Source organism: Myodes glareolus, chromosome 24 (genome assembly GCF_982192425.1).
Source record: "Myodes glareolus chromosome 24, mMyoGla1.1, whole genome shotgun sequence".
NCBI classification, from domain to species: domain Eukaryota; kingdom Metazoa; phylum Chordata; class Mammalia; order Rodentia; family Cricetidae; genus Myodes; species Myodes glareolus.
In genome coordinates, this window is record NC_142049.1 from 7,283,120 (window position 1) to 7,297,592 (window position 14,473).

At 45.7% G+C, this 14,473-nt stretch overlaps 1 protein-coding gene across 2 annotated transcripts in view; it reads right to left on the reverse strand.

Annotated features, from left to right (window-relative positions):
• The window catches only part of Ccdc83 (coiled-coil domain containing 83), a 36,673-nt gene that overhangs the window by 301 nt on the left and 21,899 nt on the right, over positions 1-14,473 (reverse strand). The window contains exons 6-10 of one of the 2 annotated variants that reach the window (XM_048435159.3): positions 13,694-13,785; positions 13,077-13,145; positions 3,730-3,851; positions 2,672-2,751; positions 1,949-2,163 (exon numbers count right to left, since the gene is read on the reverse strand). In XM_048435159.3, the coding sequence (XP_048291116.3) occupies positions 1,949-2,163; positions 2,672-2,751; positions 3,730-3,851; positions 13,077-13,145; positions 13,694-13,785 (578 nt within the window). The remainder of the gene's footprint in view (positions 1-1,948; positions 2,164-2,671; positions 2,752-3,729; positions 3,852-13,076; positions 13,146-13,693; positions 13,786-14,473) is intronic. The other variant, XM_048435160.3, reaches the window with a different exon arrangement.

Sequence of the window (14,473 nt, forward strand, 5' to 3'; positions counted from 1 at the left end):
TGATAGATGAGACCCTGGGTGGCCCTGGGTGGCCCTGCTGATTGTGTGAATGCGAAAGTCCTTGCGAATGTTTAAAAGTCTCCCTTGTAAGTTTATACTCCCCATGAGTCACAGTAGACAGACCTCCCGGCGAGCGGGAGGGAAGGCTGGTGGTCTCAAAGGGAGCTGGGTTGGGTCTGATACTGGCTAGTGAAAATGTTTCCCCCTCCGGGCTGCTTTGTTGGTGGAGTACTAGCAGACTTCTGTATGATTCAAAAATGGAACAGGGTGGAGATTCTGCAAGTGTTGCTTGGACTAGATAATGTAACACCGAGGAACTTGCCCCGGAATTCGAATCTTTCCATAGGTGCTTCGGCTAGTGTCCAGGTCAAACGTAGCCCCTTGTGCCAAAATATAGATTCTCGAGATGTCAGTCACCAAGAAGAACTGGAAAGTTCCTTTCTATGAAACCCTCTAGCCAGTTCCAGATAGCTCAGGCCTACGTGGGAAGCCTCCTAAGCCGTGATTCACGTGTTGTGTTCCTTCAACACACACATCAGCAAATCTTTCTAGAATGCTCCCTGTGCCCATGGAGTGCTGGGATGCCATGATAAACACATGGCCAGTGAGGGACAGGATAGATAGTGTAGCTCCTCCTACATTGCATTTGTTGATTTTTTTCCTATAATCCCATAAGCACTTGTGCCTTTGAGCCTTTATGGCCCGGCTCTCTGGAAATTCCCAAGCATGAGGGACCTGGAATATTGCAGGGCATTTGTGTGAGTTTAGCAGGAAAAGAGTGGGCGGTGTTTCCAAAAGCCCATTGTTGAATGCAGTTTTCAAACCACAAGAAAATAGATGGACGCTCTACACCCTGGGCACCGCAGCTCCTCCATCACCACTCACAGGAACACATTTCGTCAAACCGCTTTCTTTTGCACCGTTCATTCTTCTACCGGACTTTAAAATGTAGAACTTTTAAGGTTTTGGCAGTGCCAGAAAGGGGAAGAGAAATGTACAAATGGGAGTTCTCTAGATTACAGGTCCACTTCTCCAGGCATCCGCTAGTGGTATACAGTTTACAAAGATGGCTGGATGGATAACGGACCCCACAGTTTTGTAGGGAGCTTTTTGTTTGTACACAATCTTCCACCAAGATGGAGGAGCTGTATTCTTCCCTCTTGGTGAGTGTGACCAGTGGAGTGTGATGGAAGGGATAGTGGGTGGCCTCCAAACATTACAGCTCCTCTCTTTTGTCACCAGGATTCCTAGCCCTAAGAAGTTGAACACCGTACTTTAACGGAGTGACATTCAAGGCACCCTTTGGAGAGGCTCGCAAGAAGAGAAACTGAGGCCCAGAAGCAGTCATCATCATCTTGCTAGACATAGGCATGTCCCACTTTTGCGACGGCTCTTCTGCCCCCACCCAAGCTTCAGATGGAGGTGGCCCTAACTATCATATGACTGCCCAACTGAGAACCCAGTGGTACCATTGCTCAACTTCCAGCTAATGGAGGCCTGGAAAGGAATTGCAAGTACTGTTTCAGCTGGGCGGCGGTGGCACAGGCCTTTAATCCCAGGATTTGGAAGAGGCAGGCAGATCTCTGAGCTTGAGGCGAGCCTAGTGTACAAAGTAAGTTCCAGGCCAGCCAGGGCTGTTACACGGAGAACCCTTGTCTTGAACTTCCGCCCACCCAAAGTATTGTCTTAAACTGCTAGGACTAAGGGCTACTCTGTTACAGAGCATCGGCCCCTCACACTTCCTCTTGGTGATGGAGGTCTGTAAGTGAACCGCTGAGCTAACTGGCTCAAAGAGGGAGTAAAAGAATATCCCACGAGAGGTCCATGGCAAGCCGCTCTTACTAGAATCACAAAACGATTGTTCAGTATTTGCATCCTAGGTCTCCTTCTGCCAGCATGGCGGTCGCTGACATTCTCGTCAGGACTGTGCGACACTCATGAAGCTCACCTTGAAGTCTTGCTCGTCCTCATGCAGTAAATAATGCATGACGGAGCCCTCGATCTCGGCGGAGGAGCTGACGGAGCCCTCGATCTCGGCGGAGGAGCTGCCCTCTCTCTCTGTCGTCCTGAACTGGATGTCCGGACCGCTAGCTTCCTGGCTCCCCAGCAAGAGGCTCGGCGCGCTTCCGCTCTCTGTTTCAGTGGGCGATTTCAAATTTTCCTCTGAGATTAAAGCAAAGGGATAAGTAGGTAATGTCTTGAGCAGATTACAAATATGATGCCATCGTTGGTCACATTTTTTTTTTTGAAAGAACTCTGAACTTAGAAATATAAAACTTAGGGAGAGAGGAGTGACTTAGCTTAATCAAAACCACAAGAGGCCCCAAGTTCAATCCCTAGGGCTGCCACCACCAAACCCAAAATGTTTTTAGAGAAATCAGTATGGAATTTTTGGAATAAATAAATAAATAATAAAATGAATGTAATATAAATTATATAAAAATAAGAGGTGGCCCCATTTTAGGAAACTATTCTATAGCCTGATAGCTAAGACATTAACCATAGCCTTTTGGGAACTAATGGGTATACTGACACCCCAGCCCTCCACGTGGGGTGCAGAGCTCCTCCGTGTGGGGTGCAGAGCTCCCCCGTGTGGGGTGCCTGCCTATAAAAGATGCTCAGGCTGCTGTGTTGAAGTGGGGAAAACCTTATCACAAGGAAATTGTACTACCGTTGTCTGTCTTTGGCAGCCTCAAAGACGCGTCTTCAGGTGGCACTTGCTGCCCAGTGGCTTGAGTGAGATACAGTTTCCTAAAAGAACCAATAGCAGACTGTCGGCCAATGACTACCGTGATACCTGCTCACCAGCATCTGTCTCTCTCTAGAGTACAGAGACGAAGCGGAAGCAGGACCTGCTCCGCACGCTTCGGGAGCATAAGGCTTGCTGGACTGATAAACTACTACAGTATCTTAAGGTGGTGATTTCTAGTGAGAAGCAAAATGAGTGGTGTGAGAATTCGGGGGCTCAGAAAGAGGCACCCCTTGAGTCAACTTTGGAGACAAGGGAGGTTTCCTGAGGAGAAATCTGCATGGAGTCTTGTAGAACCAGAAGTCCACCGTGGGAAGAGAACGAAGAGATGGTGGGAATAATACCAGTTGGGTACCAATAGATTGGGCACCAGGAAGAAGGCCGGTGAGAAATGCTGGGGGTGGAGTCTAGGGGAATGGCGGGGGAGGGGGAGGATGGGGGAGGTAAGGCATGTAAGTTATTTAAAGCACATGCATGCGTGCGGTAGCACATACTACTGTCCGTTAATGCTAATGAATTCTTTATTTGTATTTTACACATGAGAGTATTTTGCCTGCATGCATTGGATTCCCCTGGCACTGGAGTTACAGATGGTTGTGAGCCACCATGTGAGTGCTGGGACTTGAACCCGTGTCCTCTGGAAGAGCATCCTGTGCTCTTAACCACTGGGTCAGTGGTTAAGTTCCCTTCCCTTTGCCTCCTGTCATCTAGGGGAAGCACTGGAGAAGTAAATCTTTTAAACAGAGCGTGTTACTCTGTATTTTAGGCTGCCCTAGAATTATGCAGCCTATGCTGGCCTTGGATTTATGGTAATCCTCTCGTGTTAGCCTCCTGAGTGCTGGGATTACATGTAACACCTGACTAAATTATCTTAAAAACCCCACCAACATTTTATAGGTATAATGTCTACAAAACCCTTTCTAGAAATGTTAATGACTTTGCCCTGGGTCTTCTGAGAGCACCAAACGCGAGCATCTCACCTGGGTATTTTGAGATCCACAAGTCTACAGTTAAGCAACTGGTCAATAAGCATCAGATTTTCCTCTTCTAGTTCATGAATACAGTTTTCCAGCTTTTCGACTTCCTTCCTGAGAATCAAAATCTGTTTGCAGAAGAGGGGATGGGGTGTTGGTACTTACTGGCTTCACTCAGTGACACGGATTCGACTCTTGAAAGGACACTGGCCTGAGGGAAGAGCTCACATTCGTGATTTATAGCTGGGTTCTCCTGGTCCTTCTGTTGCTGAGAGGAAGAGTGGGGTGGTTCTCTAGGCCTTAAACAGGCCTGGTGGGTAGTTACCACAGCAGAACCTGCCCTTTTTCACCCCCCAGAAGCATGGCTGAACTTAAATATGAGCCAGAAGCAGAGCTAGGAAGACAAAATTCACTTAGCAATATGATCCATTGGTTAGTGAATGGGACTTTCTCTAACAGCAATTACAAATAAGACAATGAAAGCACACTAAAATAAGTGATATATATGGTGGTATTTTTTTTAAATGCCTAAAAGTCCTTTCTACCGACCTCTGTACTAGGATTATGTTCTCTTTGGTGCCAGTTCTGAGAAATGCATATATATGAAATATTTGCCAATGCATTTGTTGTACTAAAACCATTACGTGTGCCAGCAAACATATTACAAATGATCAAGATACGAAATTAATTCCACAATGGGATCTCTTAGTCTCCTGGGCAAGGTGCTGACCGAAGATGGGGTGCTGGAAACCTGGATGGAAGCAGGGAAGCCAGCCCCTCTGGGAGCTGCAGATGTCGGGATAATGAGAAACTGACAGGAAGGATGATGTCTGACCCACATCGTGAGGATGGAGCAGGGCTTAATGTAGAAGCAAGTCGTGTCTCCTGGGAAGTAGGAGCCAAGTCTACCAGGGCACAATTAAGGGGGGAGTGGGGGAGGAGTTGGGGACCAAATGAGCAAGTAAGAAAGAGGCAAACACTGCCCAAGAATCTGGTTTTCAAATATGAACAGAATTTGCCAGTTTGGTTGATGGAGTTCCCGTCAGTCTTTTAAAAGTGTGTTTGGGATCTTCGTCTAAAGAAGTCTGGTAGCCATGCGCATGCTCCGGCTTTAAAAGAGGCGTTCCTTTGTTTCCTACCCTGTGATGTAAAGATCTGGATTGACCTCAGAGAAACCGGTGAAATCACCAGTGACACTCCCATTCATTCGGTAGATCCAGGGGCTGGTGAAAGATGGGCTGATGTCCTGTAAGCCTCTTCTGGGCTTGGTGGTCAAAAAGTGTCCTGCCATATGCACGGGCAGGCAAGTAGGTTTACGTAAGTGGAAGGGCCCTGCCAGAAGAAGGGGCGGAGACTGAGGATCCTGCCTGGACTGCTTAGGAGATACTGTGAATCTGAGAAGAAGAATGGCCAGCTTATATATCGCAGCCTGTATCTGAAGGCGGAGAGGAATATGTTCAAAACCAAGAAAGCTCCCATGGAACACATCTGCAGGCCGAAGGCAGGTCAGGCCCACAAGAAGCTCCTGCAGACCCAAGAGCAGGTCTGAGATCAAGGAAATTCTCCCAGGCCAAGAAGAACGACATCACTAAAACCAAGGAGCAAAAGACGAAGACGTGAATGAAGCCCTGTCTCTGGCCCACATAGTGCCTCGGCTTTGCCATCTCGTCGCGCACATCAGTCATTAGCATAAGCAACCCTTTATCAATACAAAGAAAAATATCAGAGAAAAGGCTCGTCTGAGGGAAGAACTCCTAGAAGTTACTTGGTTGGGCCCTGAAGTCACTTCTCTGCCACCCCAGCAGTGTGATTATATTACACAGGCATCAACATCTGCAGATATTTGTGGAAGCAGTCAAGACATGAGAGTTAGAACTAAATATAAAATCAAGAGTGGTTGACTGGTGGGAATAACAGAGAAACCGAGTGGAAACAAAAACGCAGAAGCTGAAGCTTGCTCCTTCGGGCCAGGAGAAGCTAATGGCGTCTGCTTTGTCACCCAGAGTCAGTGAGAGCTGGGAATCTTGAAGCATTCATGTTTGTGAAATTCGTGGGTTCTAATCTGGGCAAGCTTCTGAGATGCCCTGGCAAGTTTTATGTCAACTTGACACAAGCTAGAGTCATCAAAAAAGAGAGAGCCTAAACTGAGAAAATGCCTTCCTAAGATCAGACTGCAAGCCCCTAGAGCTTTTTCTTACTTAGTGATTAATGTGGGTGGCCCCGCCCATTGTGAATAGAGCCACCCCTGGGCTGGTGGTCCTGGGTTCTATAAGAAAACAAGAAGAGTGAGCTATGAGGAGCAAGCCAGTAAGCAGCACTCCTCCATGGCCTCTGCATCAGCTCCTGCCTCCTCTACATTCCTGTCCTGACTTCCTTTGATAAGGAACAGCAATGTGGAAGTGTAAGCCAAACCAACCCGTCCCTCACAAACTTGCTTTGGTCATGGAATTTCATCACGGCCACGATAACACTAAGGAGGACCGAAATTGGTGCTGGGATCTTAGGGTACTCTGTGACAGCCCTGACCACGTTGTTTGGGGAAGGACTGGGTAACTTGGAGCTGGAAAGTCGTTGAGCATTCAAGGCTTGGTGAGCTGTTCTATGGGAGCCTGGGAGATAAGAACGCTGAGCGCAATGCAGGCGATGGACACCCAGCTTTGGAAGTTCCGGAGGGAAATGTGCGAGCCATTTAAAGACTCTCTTGCAAGCTGTTGCACGGGTTGAGAGTCTGGCTCTGGTTAGCTGGAGTTGAAGGATCAGCTGTGATTAGCAAGAGACCAGAACCACTGAAGTTAAACCCTTTGCTTTACTGGGACAGTTGATGCTGGTCAGCTGGAGCTATGAATTTAGTGGTGATGGAGAAGAGACCAGGATCATTGAGATGAAATCTTCTGGGAAGCCAGCACAGTATAGGACACAAAGGTGACCAAGACTCAACCCTTCCCCCAAAGACAGCTTCTAACCCAGCCAACACGCCAATGCTTGTTATCACGGCTCAGACTGCTGGTGGCTTAGAGTCGGGAAGACCAACGGCACTTCCTATCTCAAACATTTAGGTTCATAGGAAGCTGGTGGTTGGTGTGTAGGGTCTTGGATGTTCAGAGCTGATTACCTTGATTACAAGTTCGAATGCCTTAAGGAAAGGCTTGTTTTTAAAGGATGAGAAGGACATTATAGAGGCTGTACAAGGAAAATATAGAGCGTTGGGAAGATGCCTGGCCGTGGGCTGGACATGCATGGGAGGCAGCACACAGTTCTCCAGCTCTTTTCAAAGTTGGTACCAAGATAGCTCTGCAGGGGTTTAGGGTAGTTTGTGGCATCACTTCCCTCTTCAGACTGTGCAGTGATGTTCATATGTATTGTTAACTCCCTGAGCTTTTGAAATACTAGGGAAATGAATAATCATATTAATTCTCAGATTTCTGAGGTAAGAAACATGAAAGGGTAGAAGAGGCAGAAAACCACGTTTCCCCAAATACCTAAGAAATGTAGAGATCAGGACAGACAGTTCAAACTATTTAAATCAGGGATCTAGGGGCCTGATTCAAATGTGTACACTTGACCTTTTCTTCAGCAAGGTCCATGTGAGCCCTATGCCCCTTTGAGATTATGAGCCTCTGACCCCTTTGTCTTGTTTCTCTGTGTTAGGGTAGTTAAGTCATTTGGGAATTTCAATTGTCTTCATTTTCCTAATAAGTACACAGAATGAAAGCACAGAGCAGAAACACTGCACCAAGATGCCCTGCACCCTTCTGATGCATCTGTGCTCTGTTTTTTTTTTTTTTTTTTTTTGCAGAGAGAGAATGAAGTGGAAAATTCTCAGAAGTCCCATCCCTAGCAATGCTTTTCAAGTCCTTATTAGCCTTCTCCAAAGAAATAAATCAACTTAATTGTTCTGTGTCTGGGTAACTCTTGAATGCAGTGATGAACTTATAATAAGAAATAGTTTTCATTAATTTTTGAGTAAACTTAATCATGTCAAAATTAATATTTATCATAATAGAGAAATTAAACCTATTGGATTTCCTTGAAATGCTTTGCCCTTTATTTCTAAGCTCTATGATTCAATTAAGCTTGGCATTTTCCCTTTTATTTCTGATGAATTATAAGAAGTAACATGGAATGAACCCAAACATAGTGTGAGGGTTTAACAGAAGAGTCAGGCCATCAATACAGCCTTTTTTATCAGCCAGATAAGGAATTTTTTTAAAAGTCATTCCCCTTAAATCTAAGATCTGTGACATCTTATGAAATCAAGAGTTGAATAGTTATTATAATATCATGCTGTTGTATTTAACAAAAGTATAATAAGCATTCCCTAACACTCTATAACTATTAACCCACTTGAGTTGTAAATTATTGATACCTTGCTTTATTTTTTTACTTACTTGTTTTGAGATAAGGTCTCATGTAGAGATCTGGCCTTCAGATATACTTGCTATATAACAAAGAATGATCTTTAACTTGTAGATCCTCCTACTTCCATCTCAAAGTCTTGTTTAAAGTGGGACATTCATTGTAATTATTTGGGAGTAATAGTATAGACTCATATTAACATGACTTTACAGAGGTAACTTGGCTGCTGTTGTCAGGGTGGCCCTGGTAGCACAAGCCTCTGCTCCTAGCTCCTCCAGAGGCTGAGATAGGGAGATGCAAATTTAAGTGCTATGCAGACTACAGAACAAGTTCAAGGGTAGCCTGGGCAATGTTGAGAAACCTTGTCTCAAACATAAAAAGGGCTGGGGCGCAGTTCAGTGGGAGTGCTTGCCTAGCATGCACAAGGCTGTGGGTTCAATCTCCAACATTGCATTAAAAAAAAAAAAAAGGGTAAAAGGATAAGGGGATAGGGTGGAGCTAAGTGAATGAATCCTTGCCCTGTACACAGGTCCTCAGTTCAGTCCCGAGTGCCCTCACACACAACACATTAGTCGACAATATTACAGAAACGGTGTGCGATTTGTCTCCTAATACTCTGGAACCGTTAACTACTCAGACGGGAAACCCAGGAAGAGAGAAGAGGCAAAACCTTAAAAGTCACTTTTCCTTTGGTGTTTCTGGACAGTGAGGAGCAAGGAGAAGCTGGAACAGTAATTTAACATCCCACAGCAGGAGTGTCAACCCCAGTGCCTTTCCCATCGCCACCAACGTCTTTACAGGCAACTAAAGATGGAGGCTCGGAGCTCGGGACCCACACGGGGCCCACATAGGGCTCACATGAGGTAATGAGAAAGATGTGTGTCAGAGAATCATCGTGACTAACATGCCAGCACACATTCAGTTCCCAGCACTCCTATGAAGGCTCCTAACTACTTGTAATTTCAGTCCCAGGGGATCTGCTGCCCTCTTCTGGCCTATCTATAAGCGGCAGACACACACGTAGAGCGCACACATGTATGCAGGCAAAACACTCGCCCACATTAAAAAAAAAATAGATCTCTTTTTTTAAATAGTGAGTTTTGTTTTATATATAACATGTAAGCATGGCTGGCTATGTCTAAATGTAAAGAGAGTTTTTAGGAGCCGGTGAGTGCTTGAACTAGAGACACCTAGAGTATTGGTCAGAATTCAGAAACACTGCTAATAAGGCGTCCAGTGACTATGACCGCGAGGAAGAGTCCCATATGGTTGATAGTTACTTTGGTGTTGCTCTGAGACCTGAGGAAACAACTTTAAGAAGAAAAGGGGCTGATTTGGGTCACTGTTTGAAGAGACAAGTGGCTCGTGTAAAGGTCACCTGGCCAGGAAAGCCAGGTCGCAGGTGCTGGAAGCACCTTCTTGTAATTCAGCAGAGGTCCCAGCCCATGAAACGGTGCTGCCCACATTCAAGATGGATCTTCCCGCCTCACTTAGCCCAGTCTAGAAACTCTCTTCTGGATGACCAGGCTTATGCCTGCTAGATGATTCTAGATCCTGTCACGGTGACTGTATTAGCCATCATGGTTCCAAACCTGGCAACATGATACACAATGTGTGCCCAGCCTACGATTCTGGAAGATCATCTATCGCGTCCCTTTGAACGTCCGAACTCACTGCCAAAGGACAGAGTCTGGGTTACATTTCGGAAGGAAGACTCTTGAGTTTGTGTGGAGGATGAGGAGGAAGAGTCTGGCTTAAGGGAAGCAAAACCAAGTAAGGCATCCCTGACAGATGGGGTGTGGTTGCTGAGGGCCTGGAGGGGGGCAGTGGCGGAGAAGCGATTGGTCGGGATTTGTGGGACGCGGAGGCCTTCTGGAAGTAGAAAAGACATTCGGGACTTCCAAAGTCCGGACTTGGGTGATAGCACAGTCGTGGGGTCCTTCACGGGGACAGACACAGCGTGGGGCCAGAAGCAGTGTCAGGGAAACGGGCAGCTGTTGTCGATTCAAGAGTCGGAGATGCCTGTGGTGAGCCTACCCGGAGTCGCAGCTGGCTGATGAGTGCGTGGGTTTGGAGCCTGGAAATGACGTCATTTCTAATCTGCCTGCCTTTTAAGCCTGAAACACAATTATCCTCGGGCGGGCGACTCTTCCCTGGAGTTTAGAGAAGCAAGCGTTTCCTGTTTCTCTCTTTCTTGGTACACTAGCTTGTGCTGTTAAGTGTACAGTTCAGTAAATTCCTGAGGATGGCTGAGAAGTAAATATCACAGCCCTTGAAATTCTGGGAATAGGGTTTTGTTTTGTTTTGTTTCCTTTAATCTAGTTGAGTGGAGGCTAGAATTCCGAGTTCAAAAACGTTCTCCACCTGAACTTCATTATCACCCCCAGTGCTGGTTTACTGCTCCCTGGTTCTGCCGCCTTTGGTTTGCGTTCTCAGCAACCAGGGATTTCTTCTACTGCTTCGCTGGTGACTCTGTCTGCTTTATCTTTCTAGAATTCATGGTTTTGGGATACTGTGCCTCTTACATTGGTGATGTGTCTCTCCCTGACCTGAGAGAATGAACTCCGCATCTTGTTTTATATTTGATTATTTTGGTCTTGAAGGATCCCGTTTTATAAATAAGATAGCCCTCAGATTTTTCGAACATATATATAAAAGCCCCTTTTCAATTTTCTGAGCTTCCCTCAGACATCTTGTTGGGATGGCTTTTATTACTAGTTTTTGCTTCTGCTCTCCTTGGTTTCGCTTGGTTTTTCTCGTCCACTGTCCAGTTGTTCTTAGTGATCCTTCAGTCATATTAAGAAGGTCTAAGGCAGCGGTTCTTGACCTGTGGATTGCGACCCCTACAGGGCTTGCCTGAGACCATCTGAAAACACATATTCCCCATGGCCTTAGGATCGGAGACACTGTTTCTTTATCCATCTCAGGTGGGTCTGCCCGCCTGAGTATCCTCCAGTTCCTGGATCTATATTAAAGGGTCATAGCATCAGGAAGGTTGAGAACCACTGGTCTAAGGGTTGGTGGCGTTTTCTCCACCATTGCATGAACAGGATTGTTTTCATCCCAATTTTTTCCTCACAAAGAGAGAGTAGATTCAAGGTTGAAAATAAAGGCAAGTCAGGGCAGGAGGACTTTTGTGGACTGAGAAATCAGGAGTAGGATATTTAGATTGTGTCCTCATGAATATCACAGTTGGAATCATAGAATCTTTGCATATGAACGGCCTCATGGTTATGCTAGAAACTCCATCGTTGTGTATTTTAGTTCTGTTGTTTACATCTGCCTTTCATTGCTTTACTCATCAACAAGATAAAATGTATTGAAAGATTAAAAAGAAAAGAAACACTATCAGGTGATTTCAGTGTTCTTGGGGGAGAGCCTGCAGGACAGCTGCTTTGTTCTGTGCGAAGGAAATGGCACCGAGTCCCAGGGATGCCGGCGGTTCTTGGTTTCTGCTCCTTTTCCTTTCTCTGCCTCCTACAGCTCATACGGACTCTGAGCAGAGGCTCCCCCCTACTTCCCAAACAGACTGAGTTTTGCATTTCCCACGGAGCACACTTACAACATCTGCACCAAATGTTATCTGCCACTTTACTCAACAGCTTACTTTCATGCCGTGTGTGTGTGTGTGCGTGTGTGTGCGTGTGTGTGTGTGTGTGTGTGTAAATCTCACCTTCTAGTTCACTACACCTGGTGTCTTTGCAGATGGATTCTTTATTGTATCTCTGCAATTTTATTGCAGAGGTGCCCTTAAGAGAAGCAAGATACATCTTGAGCCACAATATAATTCACAGTTTGGTATAACTGCTTCTAAACTAAAAGTGTATATGAGTATGCTTATGACTCATCCCCTCAATGAGTAAGCATATCTATATTCATAGACATTTTTAGCATTCATTCATTTAATAGCTATTTTTGATAAGCAAAGATTATTTTTCAAGTACTGTAGACATAGGGTTAGAAAGGTATAGCCTGCTCTGTGTATTAAGCACACAGGTCATGGACAGAGTTTCAGCGTGTTTTAGCACGAATTCAGCAGTGCAAGAAAACTCTGGGGAAACTGGGGCTCTCAGGATGTCCTGGGAGCAATATGAAATGACTCACAAGGAAATTGCTCATCAAAGTCTGCATCTAAAGGACGAGTTAAGTTTCCAGGCAATGAGGGGACAGATGTCCTAGAGATCAGGACAGAGTGACTTGCATGTACAACGTGAGGAGAACAGGGCAGTTCCAAATAACAAGGACTACTCAAATCAAAGCAGTGACGGTATAGAGCCTGCTCTAGAAGTCCTTACTGACTGTCCACACCCAGAAAACTGCCACACAGCCTGACCCAGGGAGCAGGTCTCCGCTCAGCAGACAGGTTGGAGAGGGACAGGTCCTTCAAGGACATCTTGATCACAGGTAAATGGCTATACTGTGGGTTTGCTTTGGACTGCAACACAATATCCTACAGATCTGAGCCCCTAGTATAAGGAAAAGACCAGAGCCCTTCCTCCAGGGCTGAAGGGCAGAGGGAGCTGGGGTGTAAAGGGAACCACTGGGGTCTAAGTGCGAGCTGCCACCGGCTTGCCAAAGGTAATGTAAGCCATTCTGCCCTGTGCATCAGGTCAGGTCAGGGGAAGGAAAGGAAGTCTAAAAGGCTGGACACACTTCCAAAGGATGATGTGTTAACCCAGGGGTGACTTAAACTAGGAGCCGGAATGATCTTTAGCTTTGCCCACAGCCCAGCAGGAGGCAAGCTCATTCAGGACACAGTGAAACTTTGGGTGTACAGTGTGGATTAAGTCTCCAAATTATTGCTGGTTATTATTGAGATTATTTATGGCATTTGCTGAGTAACAATATAATAGGATAAGGGTTTACTTGGACATTCCTCTATTCCAGTAAAAAGTCCATGCTTGTCTTATGACTTCAACTTTATAATTAAAGGTCATTGCCAGTTCAACAACAGCAACAATAACAAAAATAAAATTATCGAGACGCGTTCTACTTACTTCGTGTTTTAGCCAGTCATTCTCCCAGATCTCTCGGTAGTTGCTCTTGTCAATGAACTTCACAGCATTCTATGAGGAAAGTTTGCGTGAAGGAAGAGTTGTCATAGGTGACACACAGCGTCAGCGCTGGTGGGTCAGGGTTTGTCTCCACCTTCGTTCTAATTTTGTCTTGAACCACATCCCCAGCCTGATATTTACAGTCCTACCCACAGGACTTTTATAGCAGGTGACAGTGTTTCTTGGTGAGATGGTTTCATTTAAATATCATGTTTCAAATCCAACACTCAGCTACTAAAGGACAAACGCTCTTTTTAAAATATATTAATTTTTGACTTTTTAAAGATTTATTTATTCTATGATTTTAGGTGTATGAGTGTTTCGCCTTCATGTATGAATGTGTACCTCAAACGGGCGTGTACCGCCATAGCCACAAAACAGGTGTGTACTACCATGACCCTCAAAAGGGCATGTACCACCATAGCTCCAAAACAGGCATGTACCGCCCATGACCTTCATGTATTCCTGGCCTCAAGCAGGCATGCATGCCATGGCTTTCAGTGATAAATCACACGAAAGAATGAGAAGGTTTGCTTTGTTCTAAGAGAACTGGCACGCACCTGTGTGGCCCATTCCTTCCTCTGGTCCAGCTGTATCAGAGTGTCTGCGATTATTTGCTTTCTGGCATCTTCTAGAGTGATTTTATACTGTTCTTTAAAAAGAGATTGCAAGCTTTAGTGGGACCGACTGGAGCTAAAACTGTGGTGTTCAGAAGTTTTATTTCCAAGACCCTTCTCCCCTCCACACACATCTCACCCCAAACCCAAATTCCCACGGATGTATTTTTTCTGAAACATTTAGTTCCTCTGATCAGAAGAAATGCTCCAACAATTTGCTAACACCTTAGTCTGAATTTTCTAAGGTCGCCAAGGTTTGTATTTTCAAAGGATTCCCTCTGCAGAGGGGAGTTTGAAACAACGCTTGTTTCAGCCTCTGTTCCTTGGATCACCCAGGATTGGACGCTGCTAATTTCACAGCAGGCGCATACAGACTTAATCATCTGGTTGAGTCTCATGGTGTACATCCGACTCTAACTAGATTACCAATGTTTGGGGCATGTGGTTCCCTGTGTGAGGAAGACACAGTGAGGACAGGGAGGGGGCTGAAGGCAGCAGACCTGGGCCTGTGCTGAGCACCCTACAGGGCAGGGATGGGGGTGGGGGCAGGGGCAGGGGCAGGACTCCTATCCTTTGGTCTGTTCTTTCCCTTCCTTCCTTCCTTCCTTCCTTCCTTCCTTCCTTCCTTCCTTCCTTCCTTCCCTTTCCTTTTTTTTTTTTAAATAAAAGATTTGTGTGTGAACAGGTCTACATGTTCCAGCACACGTGTGGAAATCAGAGGAT